Genomic DNA, 19,768 nt, shown 5'->3' with positions numbered 1-19,768 from the left:
ATTTATTCATTTTTTTTTATTTTGTAATTTACTTATATCTTTATCTATTTCTTTATTAATTTGCTAATTTACTTTTTTTAATAGCTTATCTCTTCGTTCTGTACTCCCTATTAACTTCTGTTGTTTCTTTCAGCTGAACGCCATATTATTCAGAAGCTTAAATTTATGGTCAGTTGGTCCTGTGGGCTTATTAGTAGGATAATAATAATAATAATAATAATAATAATAATAATAATAATAATAATAATAATAATAATAATAATAATAATAATAATAATAATAATAATAATAATAATGTTAAGAAATTCACAGTTTCGTGAAAACAAATTGTTAAAAAATATCCACAATTATATATAAAAAATATATATATTTTTACATGGAAATATATTTTTAATATATAACTGTGGATATTTTTTAATAATAATAATAATAATAATAATAATAATAATAATAATAATAATAATAATAATAATAATAATAATAATAAAATAATAATAATTTGTTGGAAATGATGGCTGCCTTGTGTGAATTGATTTTATATTGAGTTTTTTTCGTTTTTTATATATAATTCGCCTTTCTTGCACGTCACTAGTGGTCAATAATTGACCAGTATTCGTATTTCGGTGAATTTAAACACCGTTTCTACAGCAGGATTGTGTTCTAAAAACAGCAGGTTACGGAAACCTAGCGGTGTACAACCGTAGAGTGCAGAGGTGTGTCTTATCTTGGATGGCTTCTTTTTTGCCACTTGATGTATTCTGGGTATAATAATAATAATAATAATAATAATAATAATAATAATATAATAATAATAAGAAGAAGAAGAAGAAGAAGAAGAAGAAGAAGAAGAAGAAGAAAATTCACTATTATACGGCTTCTTCCTCTTCATCTGTGAGAGAGAAGAGAGAGAGAGAGAGAGAGAGAGAGAGAGAGAGAGAGAGAGAGAGCAAAAGGGTAATAAAAATTTCCTTCCAAGTTCCCACGAACATCTTGATCAAGATTAATTTTCTTGCAAGGACGATGTGGGGGATTTTGGCCAAAGTTCATTAGAATCGTGACTGCTTTTTTATACATTTTTTTTTTTCTCTTTTTGGCGTAAAGGACACACTCTCATATGGTCGTTTCCATCCTGTCTTTTTTTCAATTACCAGTAATTTATTAAGCTGGTTTTCTTGTAAGAGATTTTTTTTTCCAACAATACCTCTCATGGAAGAAAAATAAAATTCACTCCTACGAACTTCCCTGGCCCCATTGTAACTTGTTACAGCTTACACCACACTCCCAAAGATTGCAGAAACATCTGCCAGTGATAGAGCTGTAAGCAGTGACAAGACCTAATTTTTCTTTATCTTACAGAGATCATTGCTGTATTGAAGTCATTGCTCTTGTGAGGCAAGTCTAAGCATATTGGATTTTTGATTGGGTTCCACAGAGAGAGAGAGTGAGAGAGAGAGAGAGATACATTTAGATTTTTCATGTGGAAAATAGTTTGGTGTTTGTTTTCATTTGAATGGCTCATCTGAGCTCAAATGTCTGTACAGTAATCAGCGATGTGACGATTATTCTCATGTTCTCTATATAAGGATTATTCGTCAGAGACTTCAGAGCTAGATTTACAAGTAGTCTTATCCAACAATTAATAATGAAATAGGAAACTGAAGGGAAAAGAGATGCAAAGCAGACTGTCTTTATGGTAGACAGCCAAATCCAGGTGTAAAAACAAATTTTTTTCATTAAAATTCCCTGGATTTGCGAATATTTCATAACTGATGATATGGAATACAGAATTTCCAACTGGAAATTAGATCTTATTTGCCACAATACTGATATGGTCGGCTTACATAGAGTTAATTATTCGACAGGTGATGTCATTTTATTTCAATCTATGGATATGTTCATGTCCGGCTGATGAACTATGAGACCAAGTTAATTATTATTATTATTATTATTATTATTATTATTATTATTATTAATTATTATTATTATTATTATTATTATTATTATTACATGCTGGAAGTAAACCCTCTTTTAAACATGTTATATCCAAAATTATTGCTGCATCAGCTGCATTAATTTTATAGAGGTTCTTCTCTATTTTTCTAATTGTGGTTTCATTACAACGCCTGCGGCGTTAGTTAAGATTTAAAATTCAATTTAAATTTCAGCTATCTTACGGAATAGGGCCGACGTTTATTACTATTATTATTATTATTATTATTATTATTATTATTATTATTATTATTATTATTATTATTATTATTATTATTATTATTATTATTATTATTATTATTTAGGAAAGGAAACCCTTTCATTTTGAGCAGCCCCACAAGGGTCGATGACTTGAAATTCAAGCTTCCAAAGAACATGGCGTCCATTCGAAAGAGGTGACAGAAAAGATCAGCTGTCAAGGCCGTTCAACTCATTACCGAGAATATATTTGTCCATATAAAAGCAAGTTGATCACTACCATCGAATTCACAGCAACGACATTCGCCTCCTCATCTCTGGAGTGAACTTCCTCTCCTCATCGAAAGTCCAATAATGTGAATAAATCTAGGTTTGAGAAGAAGCGCCTCGATTCCTTTCGCCCCCCCACCACCCCCCCCCCCCCCTCCCCACTCCCGGAGGGATTATCTTAATGTCTCAACATCATTCTGTGATGGGTACCAGGCAATGCCGCCGCATAATGAGATATACACTCTAACTTTGCATGTCTTACCTCACCTCGTTACTTCCTGCGTTGAATATGACTGACAGGCGGAGTTACGACTTGAGGTGGGGTGAGGAGCCGAGAATATGATGAGTACCGAATATTTAAATGGCTTTATTAAGTTCCCGTAGAACGGGTTGAGCTGCGGGGTCTATGTAGAGGAGTCAGATCGCATAATTAGGTTTCCGTAGAGCGTGATAACCTGTAGGTCCTATGTTTCCTATGTTGATTATGTAAATCACATGATTAGGTTCCCATAGAGCAGGATACCGCGTATAGGTACTGTGTAGCCTTACTTTGTTGGATAGCATCTAAATATACACCCGTTTCGGGGTCATCGATAGCGTCCTTGCTTGAAATCCGTCGTCATTGACCACGGTCATTGCGACGTCACGTGACGTTGCCAGATCTTTCAGTTGATCCTTGCTGACAGACAGGTGACATAGAAAAAAAAGGGCGTTCTAGCTGTCAATTGAGTTATATATATATATATATATATATATATATATATATATATATATATATATATATATATATATATATATATCTCGTGTTTCAGAATTTCCTTTTTATTTATATTTTAACTTTCTTTTGCATTATTTTTTTCTCTGTTGCCAGTTATTTTCCCAATTTTTATTTTATTCCTTTCTTCTTCTTTTTCTTAACTTTTATTTTCTTCTTCTTCTTCTTCTTCTCCTTTAATACTTTCAATACACTCTTCTGTCGAACTTTTATCGCCTTTTTCATTCTCTTTTCTGTTTTCCCAATGATTACCTCACTTCAATCTTACTAATTTTTCCTCTTTTTTCTCTTCTTCTTCTTGTTCTCCTTATTTAAGTCATCGCAAACCATTCAGTTCCCTTCTTCTATCGAATTTTTCTCCTATTACCTTTCCCACCTCCCTTCTGGCTCATTTCAATAACTCCGTTTGGCGGGACCTTAATTGAAACGGAAAGAAAGAAAGAGAGAGAGAGAGAGAGAGAGAGAGAGAGAGAGAGAGAGAGAGAGAGAGAGAGAGAGAGAGAGAGAGTTCGGTCTTCTGTCTCGAAGGGAAGAAGATAAAAGTCACTTACATTAATTTTAGAAAGTCTTGGCATGAGAAGAAAAGTCAAGATAAGTTGGAGATGATAAAAATGATAATGGTTTATCACCGCGGTTTATCTACGAGGCGCATGAGGGAGATAAGGAACTGGAATCTTCACAGGAATGAAAGTCAATATATAAATGATTAATTGAAAAAAAAAGAGAAATAGATTAGATTATGCATCGTGGGAACGCGCTGCGCAAATGGACAAATTGAAATTTTTTTTTTTTTTCATTACTCGATTACGCATATTAAAAATACTTTATTACTCACAAAACATTAAAGAATAAAATCCTAAGAGGTAGTATTAAAAATAGAAGAAGCTGATAAATTTTAGTTAGCAAATGGACAAAATGAACATTGTTTTTCTCAGTATTCGATTGCGCAAGTTAAAAATGTATTATTACTTACGAAACATCAAAGAAAGAAATCCAAAGAGGTATTATTAAAAACAAAATAAGCTGATAGGTTTTAATTAACATAATTCAGAAGAAGAACGAGTAGAAACTGCGCTTAAGAAGCTATTCTGCTTCTGATATATTTATATTAATTTGTGTGCCATTTTTTCTCTTTTCAATGATATCTATCTGTGATATTTGGGTGTAATTTTTAAAATACCGGAGTAAAAGATTAATTGTCAAAACGCTTTCAAACACTCGACGGAATGTTTCAATTTAAAAAAATGTTTTTCAAGTTAATATAATGACTAACAGGTATAACATGAAATGAAGAAACTTATGAAATATGGAACCAATTTCTTTAAACTTATCCGAAAAATCACAAAAAGCAGAAGTAATTTAGAGGAAAAAACTTATATAATTTAAATTTGTCAACAGCTAAAGGCGAAAGACTGAAAATAAAATTTTGTATAGACGATTAATGCACATGTGTCTATGTTATATAGATCTTTGTGTCACAGATCTTTACTAGGTCAGTAATCTGTTAATTTTTTTTTATTATTACTTGAGCGCTGAAATGTCTAGCTTGGGTCATTCGTCATTCTCTTCCCTAAAACATACTATACAACTCTTGCAAGCTAAGTCGGACCAGAGTGATATATATATATATATATATATATATATATATATATATATATATATATATATATATATATATACGCTCACATATATGTATATGATCATATGTGTAATAATATGTATAATATATATATATATTATATATATATATATTATATATATATATATATTATATATATATATATATATATATCTTCTGGTCTGACTAAGCTTGCAAGAGTTGTATAGTATGTTTTAGGGAAGAGAATGACGAATGACCCAAGCTAGACATTTCGGCGCTTAAGTAATAATAAAAAAAATTAACAGATTACTGACCTAGTAAAGATCTATGACACAAAGATCTATAAAACAAAGACACATGTACATTAATTGTCTATACGAAGTTCTATTTTCAGTCTTTCGGTTTTAGCTGTTAACAAATTGAAATTATATAAGTTTTTTCTCTAAATTATTTCTGCTTTTTGTGATGTTTCGGATAAGTTTATATGTATATATATATATATATATATATATAATATATATATATCATATATATTATATGTGTGTGTGTGTGTGTGTGTGTGTGTGTGTATGTATATATATACATATATATATATATATATATATATATATATATATATATATATACATATATATGTATATATATACATACATATATATATAAATACATACACACACACACACACACACACACACACACACATATATATATATATATATATATATATATATATATACAGCACACATATATGCGTGTGTATATAAATGTGTGTGGGAGTGTGTGTGTATATATGTGCAAGCAAAACTTCGCAGATAGCTCGATTTATATATTTTGTCCAAACTTCCTACGCTGCAGAGCTGTGGCAATCTCTCTTCTACTTAGGTCGTTTTCTACATTCTTTTATATATCTCAATTTCCTTACGTCTTTTTGAAAGGCGGATCTATCAATCCCCTAAGGATTAAGCCTTTTTCTTTTTAATCCTCCCTCCGCTTTTCGTTTTCTTCCTTATTCGTATGACGCAAAGTTTTCTTTTTCCGTAGCTTTCTTCATGAAAGCTCGGATGTCTCTTCTTACAAAGACTTTTAGTAATGATGACAATTGAGAATGAAACCCACAAAATGACTGTGTATAAAGTGTTTACTTATAAGTATTTACATTTTATTTTACTCAAAACTCGAGTACTTTTAGGCTCCATCTGTGGCCCTTTTTCAAGAGATGGTAGCATGTCAGCCTGGGTCAAGGCCCAGCAGTCTTAAAAAAGGCCTGAAAGTAATCGAGTCTTGAGTAAAATAAAATGTAAATACTTATAAGTAAACACTTTATACACAGTCATTTTGTGGGTTTCATTTTCAATCTTCAGAAGCAAACTGAAAGAAGTTTCTGTTTGGTTCAATGATGTCAATAGTAGGATGGGTAATGCAGTTGCTTTTCATGTGGCAACAATTCTCAAGTGCTTGCTGACTCTTATTTTCATTTAATTAGGATGAGAGGATACTGACTTCTATTTTGAGACAACTGATAACAGAACTCTTGACCTGGCTTAATAAATTCATGTCATGCTGACGGCGGAAGAGATGCAGCACGATGCAGGACAGTGCTATGTTTAGCAGGTATACAAAGGAGTTCATTGTGTTGCTTATCTCATGCTGAAGTTATTCGAATCAAAAATATGATCAGAATAAAGGCAAAAGTGATGAGACGAACATTCCATCTTAATTCGACGTCGATCAATTTTGGTTAATTTCATAGTGGAAATTGGGTAGAGAAGTATCATATATTTACTATATATAGATATATATATAGATATATATATATATATATATATATATATATATATATATATCTTTATATATATACATATATATAGTATATATAAAACTTATCTGCCACATTTAGATCATATATATATCTATATGTATGGTCTATATATATATATATATAATATATATATATATATATATATATATAGATATATATATATATATATATATATAAACTTTGTTGCTTATCTGCAGAGTCTAGATTGAGTTTGATTACTCACATCCTAAGTCCATTGAGATAATACATTACGCTTCGAAGCAAGATTAACTTACCACTCCTAATGCCATAGTGCCAACAGAACCCCATCTCTAATCAGCAAATAACAATACAACGAAAAGAACGCATAACGTCTCCGTGCTCTTATCATTCACTCCACTCTGAGACGCCTCTCCTCGATTCGATCTCTCGTGCAGAGCGATAAGATAAAGGCGACGAAATTGCAACGTAATGGAGAAGATTCATCTACTCGTGGTACTTAGTCGCGAAGTGACTAAGCACTGACACTCTTCCTGCATCGCCCTGACTGTCGACATCTTGGGCCTCCGTCACTCTTCAACATGGCGCCTGTCTTCGGGTACTGGGATGTCAGAGGAGTAAGTATGTTGCGCCAGCAAGTCGTCTGGTGGTCATGAACCATAAATATATTCTGTTTGGATACATAAGTATATTTAGATTTTGGCGATTATATCGGCACAGCTCATGATTTAGAGGACTAAAGTTCTTGGCTCAAGGGTATTTTGTAGTTCGAGATTATTTAGAATTTGTCTTCAAGATGGTTTATTTCTATTTTATCACGAAACCTTGCGTTGGTAAATTTATTTTGAAAGTGTAAGGACACTGGGCAATGAAGAAGTGATAGTATGAATACAGACATATATATATATATATATATATATATATATATATATATATATATATATATATATATATATATATATATTGACAGCTGTATTTCAAAGCCCTTACAGAAGTACTGATACATAGTAACAGAAATACCCAATAATAATTGATTGCTCTATGTCGTAAAACTGTCTTCACAACACCTACGTTATTGACGCCGAAATTTCTAATTTATATGCTAGGAGGACAGGATTGTACATTTCTACCGCTATATATCAGCGCCTCGATAATGGCTTGGAAATAAAGCCGAAACCAGTCAGGTTCTACACCAAGGTCTTAAGTTCCCTCTTGTCAGTGAGAAATATATGATTTGGCTTTATTTCCAAGTCATTATCGAGGTGCTGATATATAGCGGTAGAAATCTACAATACTGTCCTCCTAGCATAAATATTGGTAAATTTCGGCGTCAATAACCTAGGTGTTGTGAAGACAGTTTTAAGACATAAAGCAATCAATTGCTATTTCTGTCACTATGTATCAGTACTTCTGTAAGGGCTTTGAAATACAGCTGTCAATGATATATATTATATATATATAGATATATAATATATATATATATATATATATATATTATATATATATATATATATATATATATATATATATATATATATATATATATATATATTTATATTGACAGGTGTATTTCAAAGCCCTTACAGAAGTACTGATACATAGATATATATATATCTATATATATATATGATATATATATATATATATATATATCTATATATATATACATATATATATATATATATATATATATATAATATATATATATATATATATATATATATATAATATATATATATAATATATATATGTATATATATATATATATATATATATATATATATATATATATATATACACACACATTTGTATGTGTCCGTGAGTTTTTGTATGAATGTGTGTACTGAAAAAGTAAATGCCACAATGATACGTCTGTTTGATCTTGTTATTTAAAATACAAAGCAGAAATAACAAGATCAAACAGACATATTATCGTGGATTTACTTTTCCATTTTATTGACTCCTGTGTTTATCTGTTTTCTGAAATGTGTGTATTAATCACTACTACTCGGCTTGTTCCCAACAGCTCGGTCAGCATATTCGGTTCCTTCTGGAGTGCGTTGGAGCAAAATACGAGGAGAAAACTTACAAGTTTGGCCCTGCACCCGACTTCAATAGGAATGCCTGGTTTTCTGTCAAACCAACCATGGACCTCCCAATACCTAACGTGAGAAACACTTATTATAATTTCCTTTTTTTGTCTTTCACTTTAAATCAACGTAGTTTACCTATGATTTAAGACAACGATGTCGCTGCTTCAATAGTCACGTAGTTTATCATTTTGATGAGAATTCATACATTCCAATGGATGAATTGCCATAAGAAATTAATATAAAGCAAAGTAAGTTACAATCATCTTCTCTAAGTTTATCTTTTAAGGCTATCCATGAATGAGTGAATTTAAGGTCTTACAACATATATAATATAGAAAATAAATCATTATTCCTTTCATTTATTAAAATTTTAAAATAATTATTACAAAGAGCAAGATTTAAAAAGAATAATAAAACTTGAACAATAAGAACAAAATGTAAATTCCCTAAACAAATCGGTCATCATTTATTTCTATTATACAGTCTCAATATAGTATTCACAACAATCATGATTCTAAAAATGAAATCCCACCCACCCAACCCTACACCCCACCAATAAAATGAAACGAACGAAAGCAAAAAGGCCTCATTCTCTTTCCCCAGCTGCCATATTACATAGACGGTGATGTGAAGCTGACGCAGAGTTACGCCATCATGCGCCATCTGGGAAGAAAGTACGACCTCTGTGGAAAAACAGAGAAGGAGAGGATGACAGTCGACATGCTGATGGACCAGGGGAGAGACATGCGTTTCGGGTTCTACACAGCCTCTCTCAATTACGTGAGAGCTTTGCTTCGTATTCTGTAGATGCTTCGATTGATATATTCTGATTTTAATAAAAGCCACAGTTTAGATCACTTAGAGAAAAGATTGGAGGAGGTTTTTTAATGTAGAATATTGTTGTTTTTTTGGTAATGATGGGAGATATTATTATACATATACAGTTTCTGTGAAGCATATGGTAATTATCGTTTTGCTTATTTATCTCTGTCTCTCTGTATGTATGTATGCCACAGTTTAGATAATTTAGAGAAAAGATTGGACGAAGTTTTTTAATGTAGAATATTGTTGCTTTCATGGTAATGATGGCAGATATTATTATACATATACAGCTTCTGTGAAGCATAGGATAATTATCGTTTTGTTTATTTACCTCTGTAACATTACATTTAAAATTTAAATATTTTCACCTATATGTATGTATATGTATTTGTCTATGCACAGATACACGCCTATATGTGTTTTTGTTTTTCTTTTTCTCTCTAAAACAGACAGAAGAAGGAGCAAAGAAATACATAGGTAGTCTGAAAGAGACCTTGAAATTACTCTCGAACATCTTGGGTAATCAGACCTGGTTCGTGGGTGATAAGGTGAGTTCTGTTCCGATAAGTTTTCAGCCGTTGGGATATTGGTATATGGGGCCTAACCAGTTTATCTGTTGCTAGGGTCATTCTAACAGTAACAGTCAAATAGAGAGAGAGAGAGAGAGAGAGAGAGAGAGAGAGAGAGAGAGAGAGAGAGAGAGAGAGAGAGAATTAATTATCGGTACTCCTTAGGTAGATAAGGTGGAATCTATAATTATCGTATAGGATATATATATATATATATATACATATATATATATATATATATATATAATATCTATTTGTTTATTTATTTATTTCAGGGATAGAACAAACTTGGCAATTACAGACAGTGAAGCTTTTAGCATAAACCTAATTCGCAATGGATTAATTTCTTATCGTTTCTGTAGCATGGAACTAAAGTTTTAGATACAACCACCTCGTTTGAGTACAGAATTATGATTACGTCATTCTTTTAAATATATAAAAGTACGATATTGCCTGTGAATTTTGCAAATGAAACTCTAGAAAATCATTGCGACTAATATTGCTTGAATGATAATGAAAGAGTAACATTGCAGAACTGATAAGTCAATAACCGTCATTTTTGCAAAACTAATAAAAGAATTTTCTCAGTAATGTCACGAAGCCCTTTCTCGCCTACGACTTTTATTGTCTGAGGCTTCTGCGTTTTCCCATTTGGGAGTCTTTCACTTTACTGCGTCCATTATAATGCTTCATTTCACGCCAGTCATTCGAAACACTCACTTGTGAGATATACCCAGTGGCCTGCCTCTTCCCAAGAGTGACTTCAGTGACGTCGTTGCCTTCAAATAACTGAAATTGATTGACGTGTGTCATAGCCTGACGTCACACCTGAACAGGGTCCGCTCGGAAGACTTCCCAGAGGGAGTTATCTAAAGTTTAGGGGAAGGTATTCAGGCCCAGGGGAAGAGTCGTGTAGGAACCGGGAGGGGCTTAACTACCTTTATTAGCCATCCAGGGGGAGACAGGAGCTACCTCAAGGGCTGTGGTTAAAGCTGCGTTTTTTCGGTAGTGGTTCTTAAAGATGGAAGTTTGGAGGCGAGGAGACACCTTTTTTTTTTAAATTCAGTTTTGGTCTGCTAAAATCATTCTGCTTAGATTTTCCAATCTTTCTATTTTATGCAGCAGGAGCATTTATCAAATGTTAATATATCATTAGCATCGTTTCCTTTTATTTCCTCCTCATCTTATACTTGTCTGTCATCAATGAGATCAAAGTCAAGGCTGTAATTCCGCGTCGGATTTCCTTTACGAAACATTTATCGATTTTAATTTTATTAGTGGAATCATTGTCACCACTTTTCTTTATTATATGACCTCAATAAGATTAAAAAAAAATCGACGTTCGTATGCCCTTTGACTTTGTCTATTTTTAGAGGGGGATGGGGGATTTGGGATAAAGCAAAATCAATAGGGTACTAAAATACCTATCTACCATTACTTTCCTCATCAAAATCACTGCTGGGAGCATTATTATCTCAAAAGAATTACAATATGCACTTCTATTTCTTTCTCATCATATGCGTATCTACTGTCCATAAAAATTCTAAGCTCTGATCCAGCTCCTTTTAGGTTTTCTGTAAAAGAAAACTGTTGAGACAGCTATTTGTGGGTCCGTCCGCACTATTTCTGTCCGCCCTCAGATCTTAAAATCTACTGATGCTAGAGGGCTGCAAATCGGTATGTTGATCAACCACCCTCCAATCATGAAACATAGCAAATTGCAGCCATCTACTCTCAGTAGATCTTATTCTATTTAAGGTTAAAGTTAGTCATGATCGTGGCAAAAAGTTTCAAGGACCGCGGAGTTGAGTTTCATGGGCCTTGGCTGAGAGTTTCATACAGCATTATATGCTAGACAGAAAACTCGATTTTTTACTTTTTTTTATTTCAATACAGATAGGATAAGGTGAAGACAATTATCGTCATAAAAATACGTGTCAAACACGACTTCCTCCACAAAAAAAATCCTTAGCGGAGTTTTATCTTCCTCCCCCAGATCACTCTGGCGGACTTCGTCTTGTACGAGGAACTCTACGTGACCACCTTCATGGATCCGACCTACCTGGACTCTTTCCAGACCCTGAAGAACTTCGTCAAGCGCTTCGAGGAGCTCCCGGCCATCAAGAAGTTCATGTCATCACCTCGATATATTAAGTACCCTATCAATGGCCCCAAGGTCAAGTTTGGCCTTGTTGAATGAAGAACACACCGAGGACAGATCTCTCGTCAGGGACGATATGAGGATTTACAGGTAACGTGAGGAAGATTCAGTTAAATAAAAAAAAAAGTAATTTCATAACCGCCTTTGATTTATCCTTCTCGTTCTTTGAAGCTATTAATATTTGTCATTGGATTTGATAATATTCGCTAGAATAACCATTCAATATGCGATTAACATTCAATAACATAGCATAAATTAACGTGAATAGCGTGAATGTCATTCACTATATTCACCTACACTCCTTTTCATTTATTATTTTCATGATATTACTAATGAGAATATGAGTCAAATGCATTGCCGCTGAATTCATATATTAAAAGCCGTTTACGTTCACGTTCCCATCTCTGGTCAAACGAATACCATTAAAACCAGCATAAATAATTATATTTGTTTGGGTATCTTCATCTCATCTTTGCTTGTGACAGCTGTCAATACCATCATCTATTGCATATTTCTGATTTTATATAAACCTTTCAATTTTATCTCTCTCTGGGGTTATGTTAGGTTTGTAGATTTGCTCTGTGAATGAACAGTCACAGAAAACGTGAGAGAATATTTTCAGTGTTTTCACAGTAATTTCTAAAACATATTTTACAATGGATATTTTACATCATCTTTAACGGCAGTATTATGTTATGACTGAATCTAAAGTTCCCAGTTATAAAAGAAATACTCAACTGTCGATAGTCATGCAGAAGGATGAACGACAAGGCGTATTATCTCACCTTTGAGGAAGCCTCTTTAGTTATGGCCGGAGAAGGGCATGTATCACTCAAAACTCTTACCTGAGGATAAAAAGAGAGAAAGATAATTATTAGCCAGCTTTAAAATCTGAGAGGTGGAAGATCGAAAAATATAGCATAGTAGAAGGTCAAACCAGGTTAAGTGACTTGTTAACAACCAAAGTTTTTTCTTTATTTTGCTGTTTACTTTACTGATGCTGAATCCGTGATAGAGAATGCATATTTAATACTGGAGAAGTAAATTCACGAAATACTTTCATCTTATTACACGTACCATCCCACTACTTGAATTCCTTAACTTTACATATATATATTATATATATATATATATATATAGTATATAATATATATATTATATTCATATTATATATTATATATATAAATATATATATATATATATATATATATATATATATATATAAAAGATTGAGAGATTTGTATATACCAGTCTACATACAGTATTAGTCTTTTAGACTTCATAGAAAATATTATGTATAGTATTATATATTATATTATAATATATATTATATATATATATATATATATATATATATATACATATATATATATATATATATATATATATATATATATATATATATATCACATACAAAATGGACGAGAGAGAGAGAGAGAGAGAAAGAGACGAGACAGACAGAGAGAGGAGTAGCCCCCAGATTGTACATATTGATTAAATCTTACAGTCATTATAACCCGTCTTTGCTATTACCCAAAATGATGTTAATTGGTCCCATTATGTGCAAACTTCACAGGAACTTCGTACTATGAACAAAGACCGCTCAGTATTGAATGAGAATCGCTCCAGCTAGAATGCTTCTGTGATCTTTGTTTCTTTACGTCCCAGGAGATTCATCTTCTCTTAATTATTTACATTTTTGTATTTTACAACATCTTGTGCAAACGAGGGGTTAGTGTTCTTCAGGGTGAACTAGGAAATGGGAAAATCCGTCTTACGAGAATCTTGATGTAGGTTGAATTGGTTTTATGGCTGAGGATAAAAGAATTTAAGTGAATAATACCACAGATAGGAAATAGATACATATTTGTGAAGTATATTATTATTATTATTATTATTATTATTATTATTATTATTATTATTATTATTATTATTATTATTATTATTATTAAGCCGAAAATGAACCCCGTTCATATGAAACGAGACCACAGCTGCCATTGGCATGAAATTCAAGCTTCAAAGAATATGACGGCGTTCATTTTAAAGAGTAAAAAAAAATAACAAATTGAAAAATAGATGAAATGTAAGTAAAATATAAGAATATAAGGAGGATTACAAATATATTGCGCAAAATAGAATGACTAAAGACGGGGAAAAACACCGATTTCTAAACAATTGGAATTTTCTAAGTAAAAGACTGGCAGTCATTAATTGATAAACATCACGGTGAAGACACCAAGAAATTAATGAATGTCTTGGTGTTAGCACTGAAGACACAATAACCTCTTTCTCGAAAACCCGCAGTGTTTACTCGATTGGTTCATAAAGGTGAATCATGTAGTTGGGTCGGTTAATTGACTTGAACAATGAAGGCATTTTCGAAAGTTCAGAAGGTCATTATAAGTTCTAATTAGCAACGTAAGGAAACGTGTGTAATGGTGACAAGGAGGGTATAATGGATTGAGTTTATTCCCTCGTAGGGGTTACTGTCGTTGGTGCATTGTAGGCATTCCTAAAGGGTATTTTTTGCAACACCCACTGTATAGCTTTTTACTTTAACCCATTACCCGCTTGAAGTCCTCAGCCTTCCTGCCCAATCTCCCTGACTATTATTTCTTCGTATGATTGTGGGGTTTCCTCCTAATACAACTTTTAGGTCCTTGTGCTTCCTGTCCAACCACGCCAACACTCTCTTTCCAATGTCGTAAGTGCTTGGCTTGGCAGCCTAAATTCCATAAGATCTAAATGATTAACCAAACAAAAACTTCTTTCAGTTTTCTTCTGAAGATTGAAAAAGAAACCCACAAAATCACTTTGTAACTTGTTTACTTCTAAGTATTTACATTTAGTTTTTACTCCACACTCGAGTACTTTCAGGCCCTGTCTGTGGCCCATTCTCAAGAGATGTTTGGGATGTTAGCCTGGGTCAAGGCCCAGCAGTCTTCTGGAACTTCTTCTCGTTGAGCTGTCATTTCTGTGATGGCTGTTCTGGTTTTCTTGAGAGTTGCCAAATGATTTGTTATATTTCCATTTCTTGGTCCTTTATTCATATTCCTTCTTTGTTGGCAGCTTTCCCCAAGAAGAAGAAATAAGTCGATAAAACAAACAGGGGTAATGAAAGGGCAGAAGACAATCGCGAACGAATATTGAAGAAGTTCGAAGCAAGTTAAACAAAACGCACGAGAAAAAAAAAAAACGATTACTCCTCTCTTCCCTTTCGAGATGAGAGGACTCGGCAAAAGTTCGCTCTTCTTTTATTTTCTCTTTTTCTAGCTATTTTCTTTTATCTTTTTTTATCTATTTCTCCTTTTTGAAGTGCTTTATTGGATAAGCTTATCGTCGAGAGAAACCGGATGGAGTGGAAAGGCTGGAAAACTGGAAATTGCAAGATAAACGGCCGAGGCAATTTCTGGATCCTTTCCAGATTATGGCCGCCCGTTTCCCTTCTTCGATATCGGGACTTTAGTATTGTTTCGCTCTTGCTCCCGTGGAACCAATATCAGTGGTGATTCTCTCGTAAATTTCCAGCACCGGAGGTCAGTTGAGATTTTTGTTCCTTTTGTTTGCAGTACATAAGTCGTAGCTGTTTTTTTTTTTTTTTCACCTCTTTGAAAGAATCAACAGCTATTTAGCTGTGATTCAGTGTACTGATTCTTTATGCCAATGATTCTTTCTTGAGTGATGAGCACCAAATAAAAAAAAATACTTTATTTATATGATTTGTGTACCAAATTAGCTTATTAATTCTTCCATGCATTTGTTACTAATTTCATAATTTGAAATTCATTAGCCATCTTTGATTGCATACAATTACTACCACAAAGTTAAGCAGGAATCCACAGTGAAATAACTTCATCATTTGGAATGTTTTCGATTACGTTCAGTGACTGAGCAATTTGTATCGTAAATAATTCATGTCTTTGCCTTCCTTTTGCTTTTAAGCACTATATCCCCAAATTCTGACCTTGTTTTCCGTTTATGAAAAAAAAAATGTTATGACATATACTCATTTTTAAGTTTAAACGACAACGTTTCTGGCAAATTTATTTGAACTTGTTGAGTTATCAATCCCGGAGATGACCTCAACTTTTGTAACGCCAGGTCTAGAATATTTTCCAGTTAATCGTCCTATAATATGCCATTCTATCGTTGGCGACCTCAATACGGAACTGTTATAGATAAAATGTTAAACACTTCTTGTGTTGGAAACAGTCACATGATTTCGTATGACATAGCACACATACACATATATATATTACATACACACACACATACACACACACACACACTCACACACACACACACACACACACACATATATATATATAAAATATATATATATATCTATATATATATATAATATATATATATTCAATTATCGTAACAACCTTAACCTAGGGGTGGTAAGTCGATCCCAACTAGAGGTAAACCCTCTAGAACTTTAAGTTTATATGTCACGTTTGCTATATGTACTCCATAAAAGAAATGTTCCTATATAACTTACTGTAACCAACCTATCCCTCTTTAATTAAGTATAACTTATCATTACTAGTCTTAACACCACCAAGGAAATGTCAGTAACAGAAAGAATCACCCATTCGCCAAAATATAAACCCGCGAAATGATGTGGCTCTTTAGAAATCGATACAACTCCTTAGAGGGATAAGCGGTGACCAGAATAATATCTCATCATTTAAGATGTTTTTTCAGAAGCCTGAGCAAATAAGGTTCGTTATGATGGATATCCTACAGAGTCCATTGCACAATACAGTTCCCCTGTGTAATTGGTAGTGTAACTTCAGTATCCGTGGACTAAGTGGCCAAATGTATTCATACATACATACATGCATATCTATATATATATACACACACATTTATATAGGAAACCATATCAAAACAGCAATCACAGAATAAAAGGAACAAATATCTCACAACGTCTCACAAAACTATTATTTTGCTCTCGTCACCGGCGAGACGACCGAAATCTAATGAGAGAATTAGTGTCACCATTTCAGTTCATATGTCAATTAAATTTTGCTCTCTCTCTCTCTCTCTCTCTCTCTCTCTCTCTCTCTCTCTCTCTCTCTCTCTCCCCTTCTATAATTTCACCGTGTCCCCATAGATCCCCTCCGTCTATATAAATCCTCTTCGATTCTTAAAATCCACATAGAATACCATCGTATTATAGACGCTTCAGTTCAGTAATACCTCTCCCAGTTTAACTTGCCTCTCTTCATCCAATAAATTTGCCCTCCTTCCTCTGTTTCTTTTTCGTCCACGTGTCTCTTCAAGTCATTTTGAGGATACCGTCGGTGAAACTCTCACGGCGTACTGTAGGCATTACAATAGTGCTTTTTTACACCTACATTTTTATGGCTTTTACTTTATCTAGGTCCCTGCATCGTTTCTTGTCTTGCTGTTCGGCCTCTCTAGCTATTAATGATCTCTTCAACTGCGGGATGTTCCTCCATCCCTACCTCTGGATCCTTATAATTCATCTCCTTTATTTTCTGGATCTCTTCAACCGCTCCTACTCCGTCATTTTCCCAGTGCCTTAAACCTTCATTTCGTAAAATTTTCATTTCGTAAAATCTTCTTTTCGTAAAATTTTCATTTCGTAAAATTTTCATTTCGTCAAATCTTCATTTCGTCAAATCTTCATTTCGTAAAAACTTTCATTTTTTTAAACTCTTCACTTCGTAAAATCTTCAGTTCGTAAACTCATTTCGTAAAATCGTCATTTCGTAAAATTTTCATTTCGCAAACTCCTCATTTCGTAAAATTTTCATTTCGTAAACTCTTCATTTCGTAAAATCGTCATTTCGTAAAATTTTCATTTCGTAAACTCTTCATTTCGTAAAATTTTAATTTCGTAAACTCTTCATTTCGTAAAATATTCATTTCGTAAAATCTTCATTTCGTAAAATCTTCATTTCGTAAACTCTTCATTTCGTAAACTCTTAATTTCGTAAAATCTGCATTTCGTAAAATCTTCATTTCGTAAAATCTTCATTTCGTAAAATCCTCATTTCGTAAAGTCTTCATTTCGTAAACTCTTCATTTCATAAACTCTTCATTTCGTAAAATGAATCGATTTTTCCATGGCTGTTTTTTGAGAACATCTTTTCTCCAGTGATGAAACTGATTCCTTTTCTTGGACATTATTTTACTTTACTTATATATTCATTTTTTTCTTTTGTCGTGAAATCCAATTGAAAACTGTCAGTCGTGTTTTCCTTTGTTCGAAACATATCACGTTAGGTACCAATTAATACCACCATTGTCTATTTTGAATGATTTCGTTTCAGTTATTAAGAAACTCTATTCCCGGGAGTGAATACAGAAAATATAAAGATCTTCGGTTTAAATGCAATGTCTGAAGAACTATCGTAATCCTAGTTTTATGATTTCTCCTTATAATATATAGATTTCAATTTTGGGAACCAGTTACTAAAAGATATGATAATAATAATAATAATAATAATAATAATAATAATAATAATAATAATAATAATAATAATAATAATAATAATAATAATAATAATAATAATAATAATAATAATTGGGGTGGGCTAACCATTGTAGAAAAGGTCGGTACATAAGGGAACAAATAAATACCTAATAAATTTACCTTTTCACGTTATAGGCTCGTGAGATTTCTGAGTAAGAATTTTGAACATGGTAGGTGATATTCCTAGATATATCATCTTACCCTGGTGGGTAGAAAAGATACGATATGCAGATGGGACGGACTGAGGTCTTATTAACCTAGTTCTTATCCTGGCGTGTAGAGCTCTCTCTCTCTCTCTCTCTCTCTCTCTCTCTCTCTCTCTCTCTCTCTCTCTCTCTCTCTCTCTCACACACACACACACACACACACTCATATATATAAAGATTCGCCCAGGTAATGAAAACAGACTTGATTCCCATACGGTTGTCAATATTATGTTCTTCAGACTGTGCCGAGGTTTCTGCTCAGATGGATATGCTTTGTTATTTCCTGCAGAGCAGCATTCTCCAACAGTAATATTGTTCCAGGAGCACCGCTTCTATAAATATTTCATGGCTGCCCTGACAGCAGAGCGATTATTTTGAACACTGCCTCTTGGTATCGTACTTTCATTCATTTTTCTACCGTGATAATGATAAATGGTCAGTGGGTCGGACACATTGCATCATTGTATTTCAATTTTCTCCATCTTTATCATTACTCAGTTTCATGTGCTATCGTTCATAAACTGTCAAAATTGTTTGTACCAATTGAACAATATTTGTACTTCGATATTTGGTTTCGAAAATACGCTGATGAATCATTTGGCTCTGAAAGATCATTTCTGAAATTGCTGAAATATTACTGAAATGATATGCTTTCTGTCCCCACTGATAGATCATAGATCCTATCCAGAGGTATTCTTCAACTTTTTAATGCTACAAATGTCCTAATGATATAGCTCCTATTCAGCCATATCATTTTTGCCAAATAGAATAGAAAT

At 32.9% G+C, this 19,768-nt stretch overlaps 2 protein-coding genes across 2 annotated transcripts in view; one reads left to right on the top strand and one right to left on the bottom strand.

Annotated features, from left to right (window-relative positions):
* Window positions 1-19,768, bottom strand: part of LOC135211578 (GTP-binding protein Di-Ras2-like) — a 291,971-nt gene that overhangs the window by 93,792 nt on the left and 178,411 nt on the right. The window lies entirely within an intron of this gene.
* Window positions 7,089-12,403, top strand: LOC135210787 (glutathione S-transferase Mu 6-like). The gene is made up of 5 exons (XM_064243650.1): window positions 7,089-7,247; window positions 8,657-8,797; window positions 9,327-9,503; window positions 9,995-10,093; window positions 12,111-12,403. The coding sequence occupies exons 1-5, from the start codon at window positions 7,212-7,214 to the stop codon at window positions 12,312-12,314; spliced, it is 657 nt and encodes a 218-aa protein (XP_064099720.1). The 5' UTR covers window positions 7,089-7,211; the 3' UTR covers window positions 12,315-12,403.

Source organism: Macrobrachium nipponense, chromosome 4 (assembly GCF_015104395.2).
Source record: "Macrobrachium nipponense isolate FS-2020 chromosome 4, ASM1510439v2, whole genome shotgun sequence".
In the NCBI taxonomy this organism is placed as follows: domain Eukaryota; kingdom Metazoa; phylum Arthropoda; class Malacostraca; order Decapoda; family Palaemonidae; genus Macrobrachium; species Macrobrachium nipponense.
Note: the sequence above shows the minus strand (reverse complement) of the source record. Positions and strands in the feature narration are given on the sequence as shown.

Excerpts from the sequence above, each read along its gene's own strand:
- LOC135210787 (XM_064243650.1), top strand. The coding sequence starts at position 7,212 with ATGGCGCCTGTCTTCGGGTACTGGGATGTCAGAGGA. Across the intron at positions 8,798-9,326 it reads TGGACCTCCCAATACCTAAC|CTGCCATATTACATAGACGG; the intron begins GTGAGAAACACT and ends CTCTTTCCCCAG. Across the intron at positions 9,504-9,994 it reads ACACAGCCTCTCTCAATTAC|ACAGAAGAAGGAGCAAAGAA; the intron begins GTGAGAGCTTTG and ends TCTCTAAAACAG.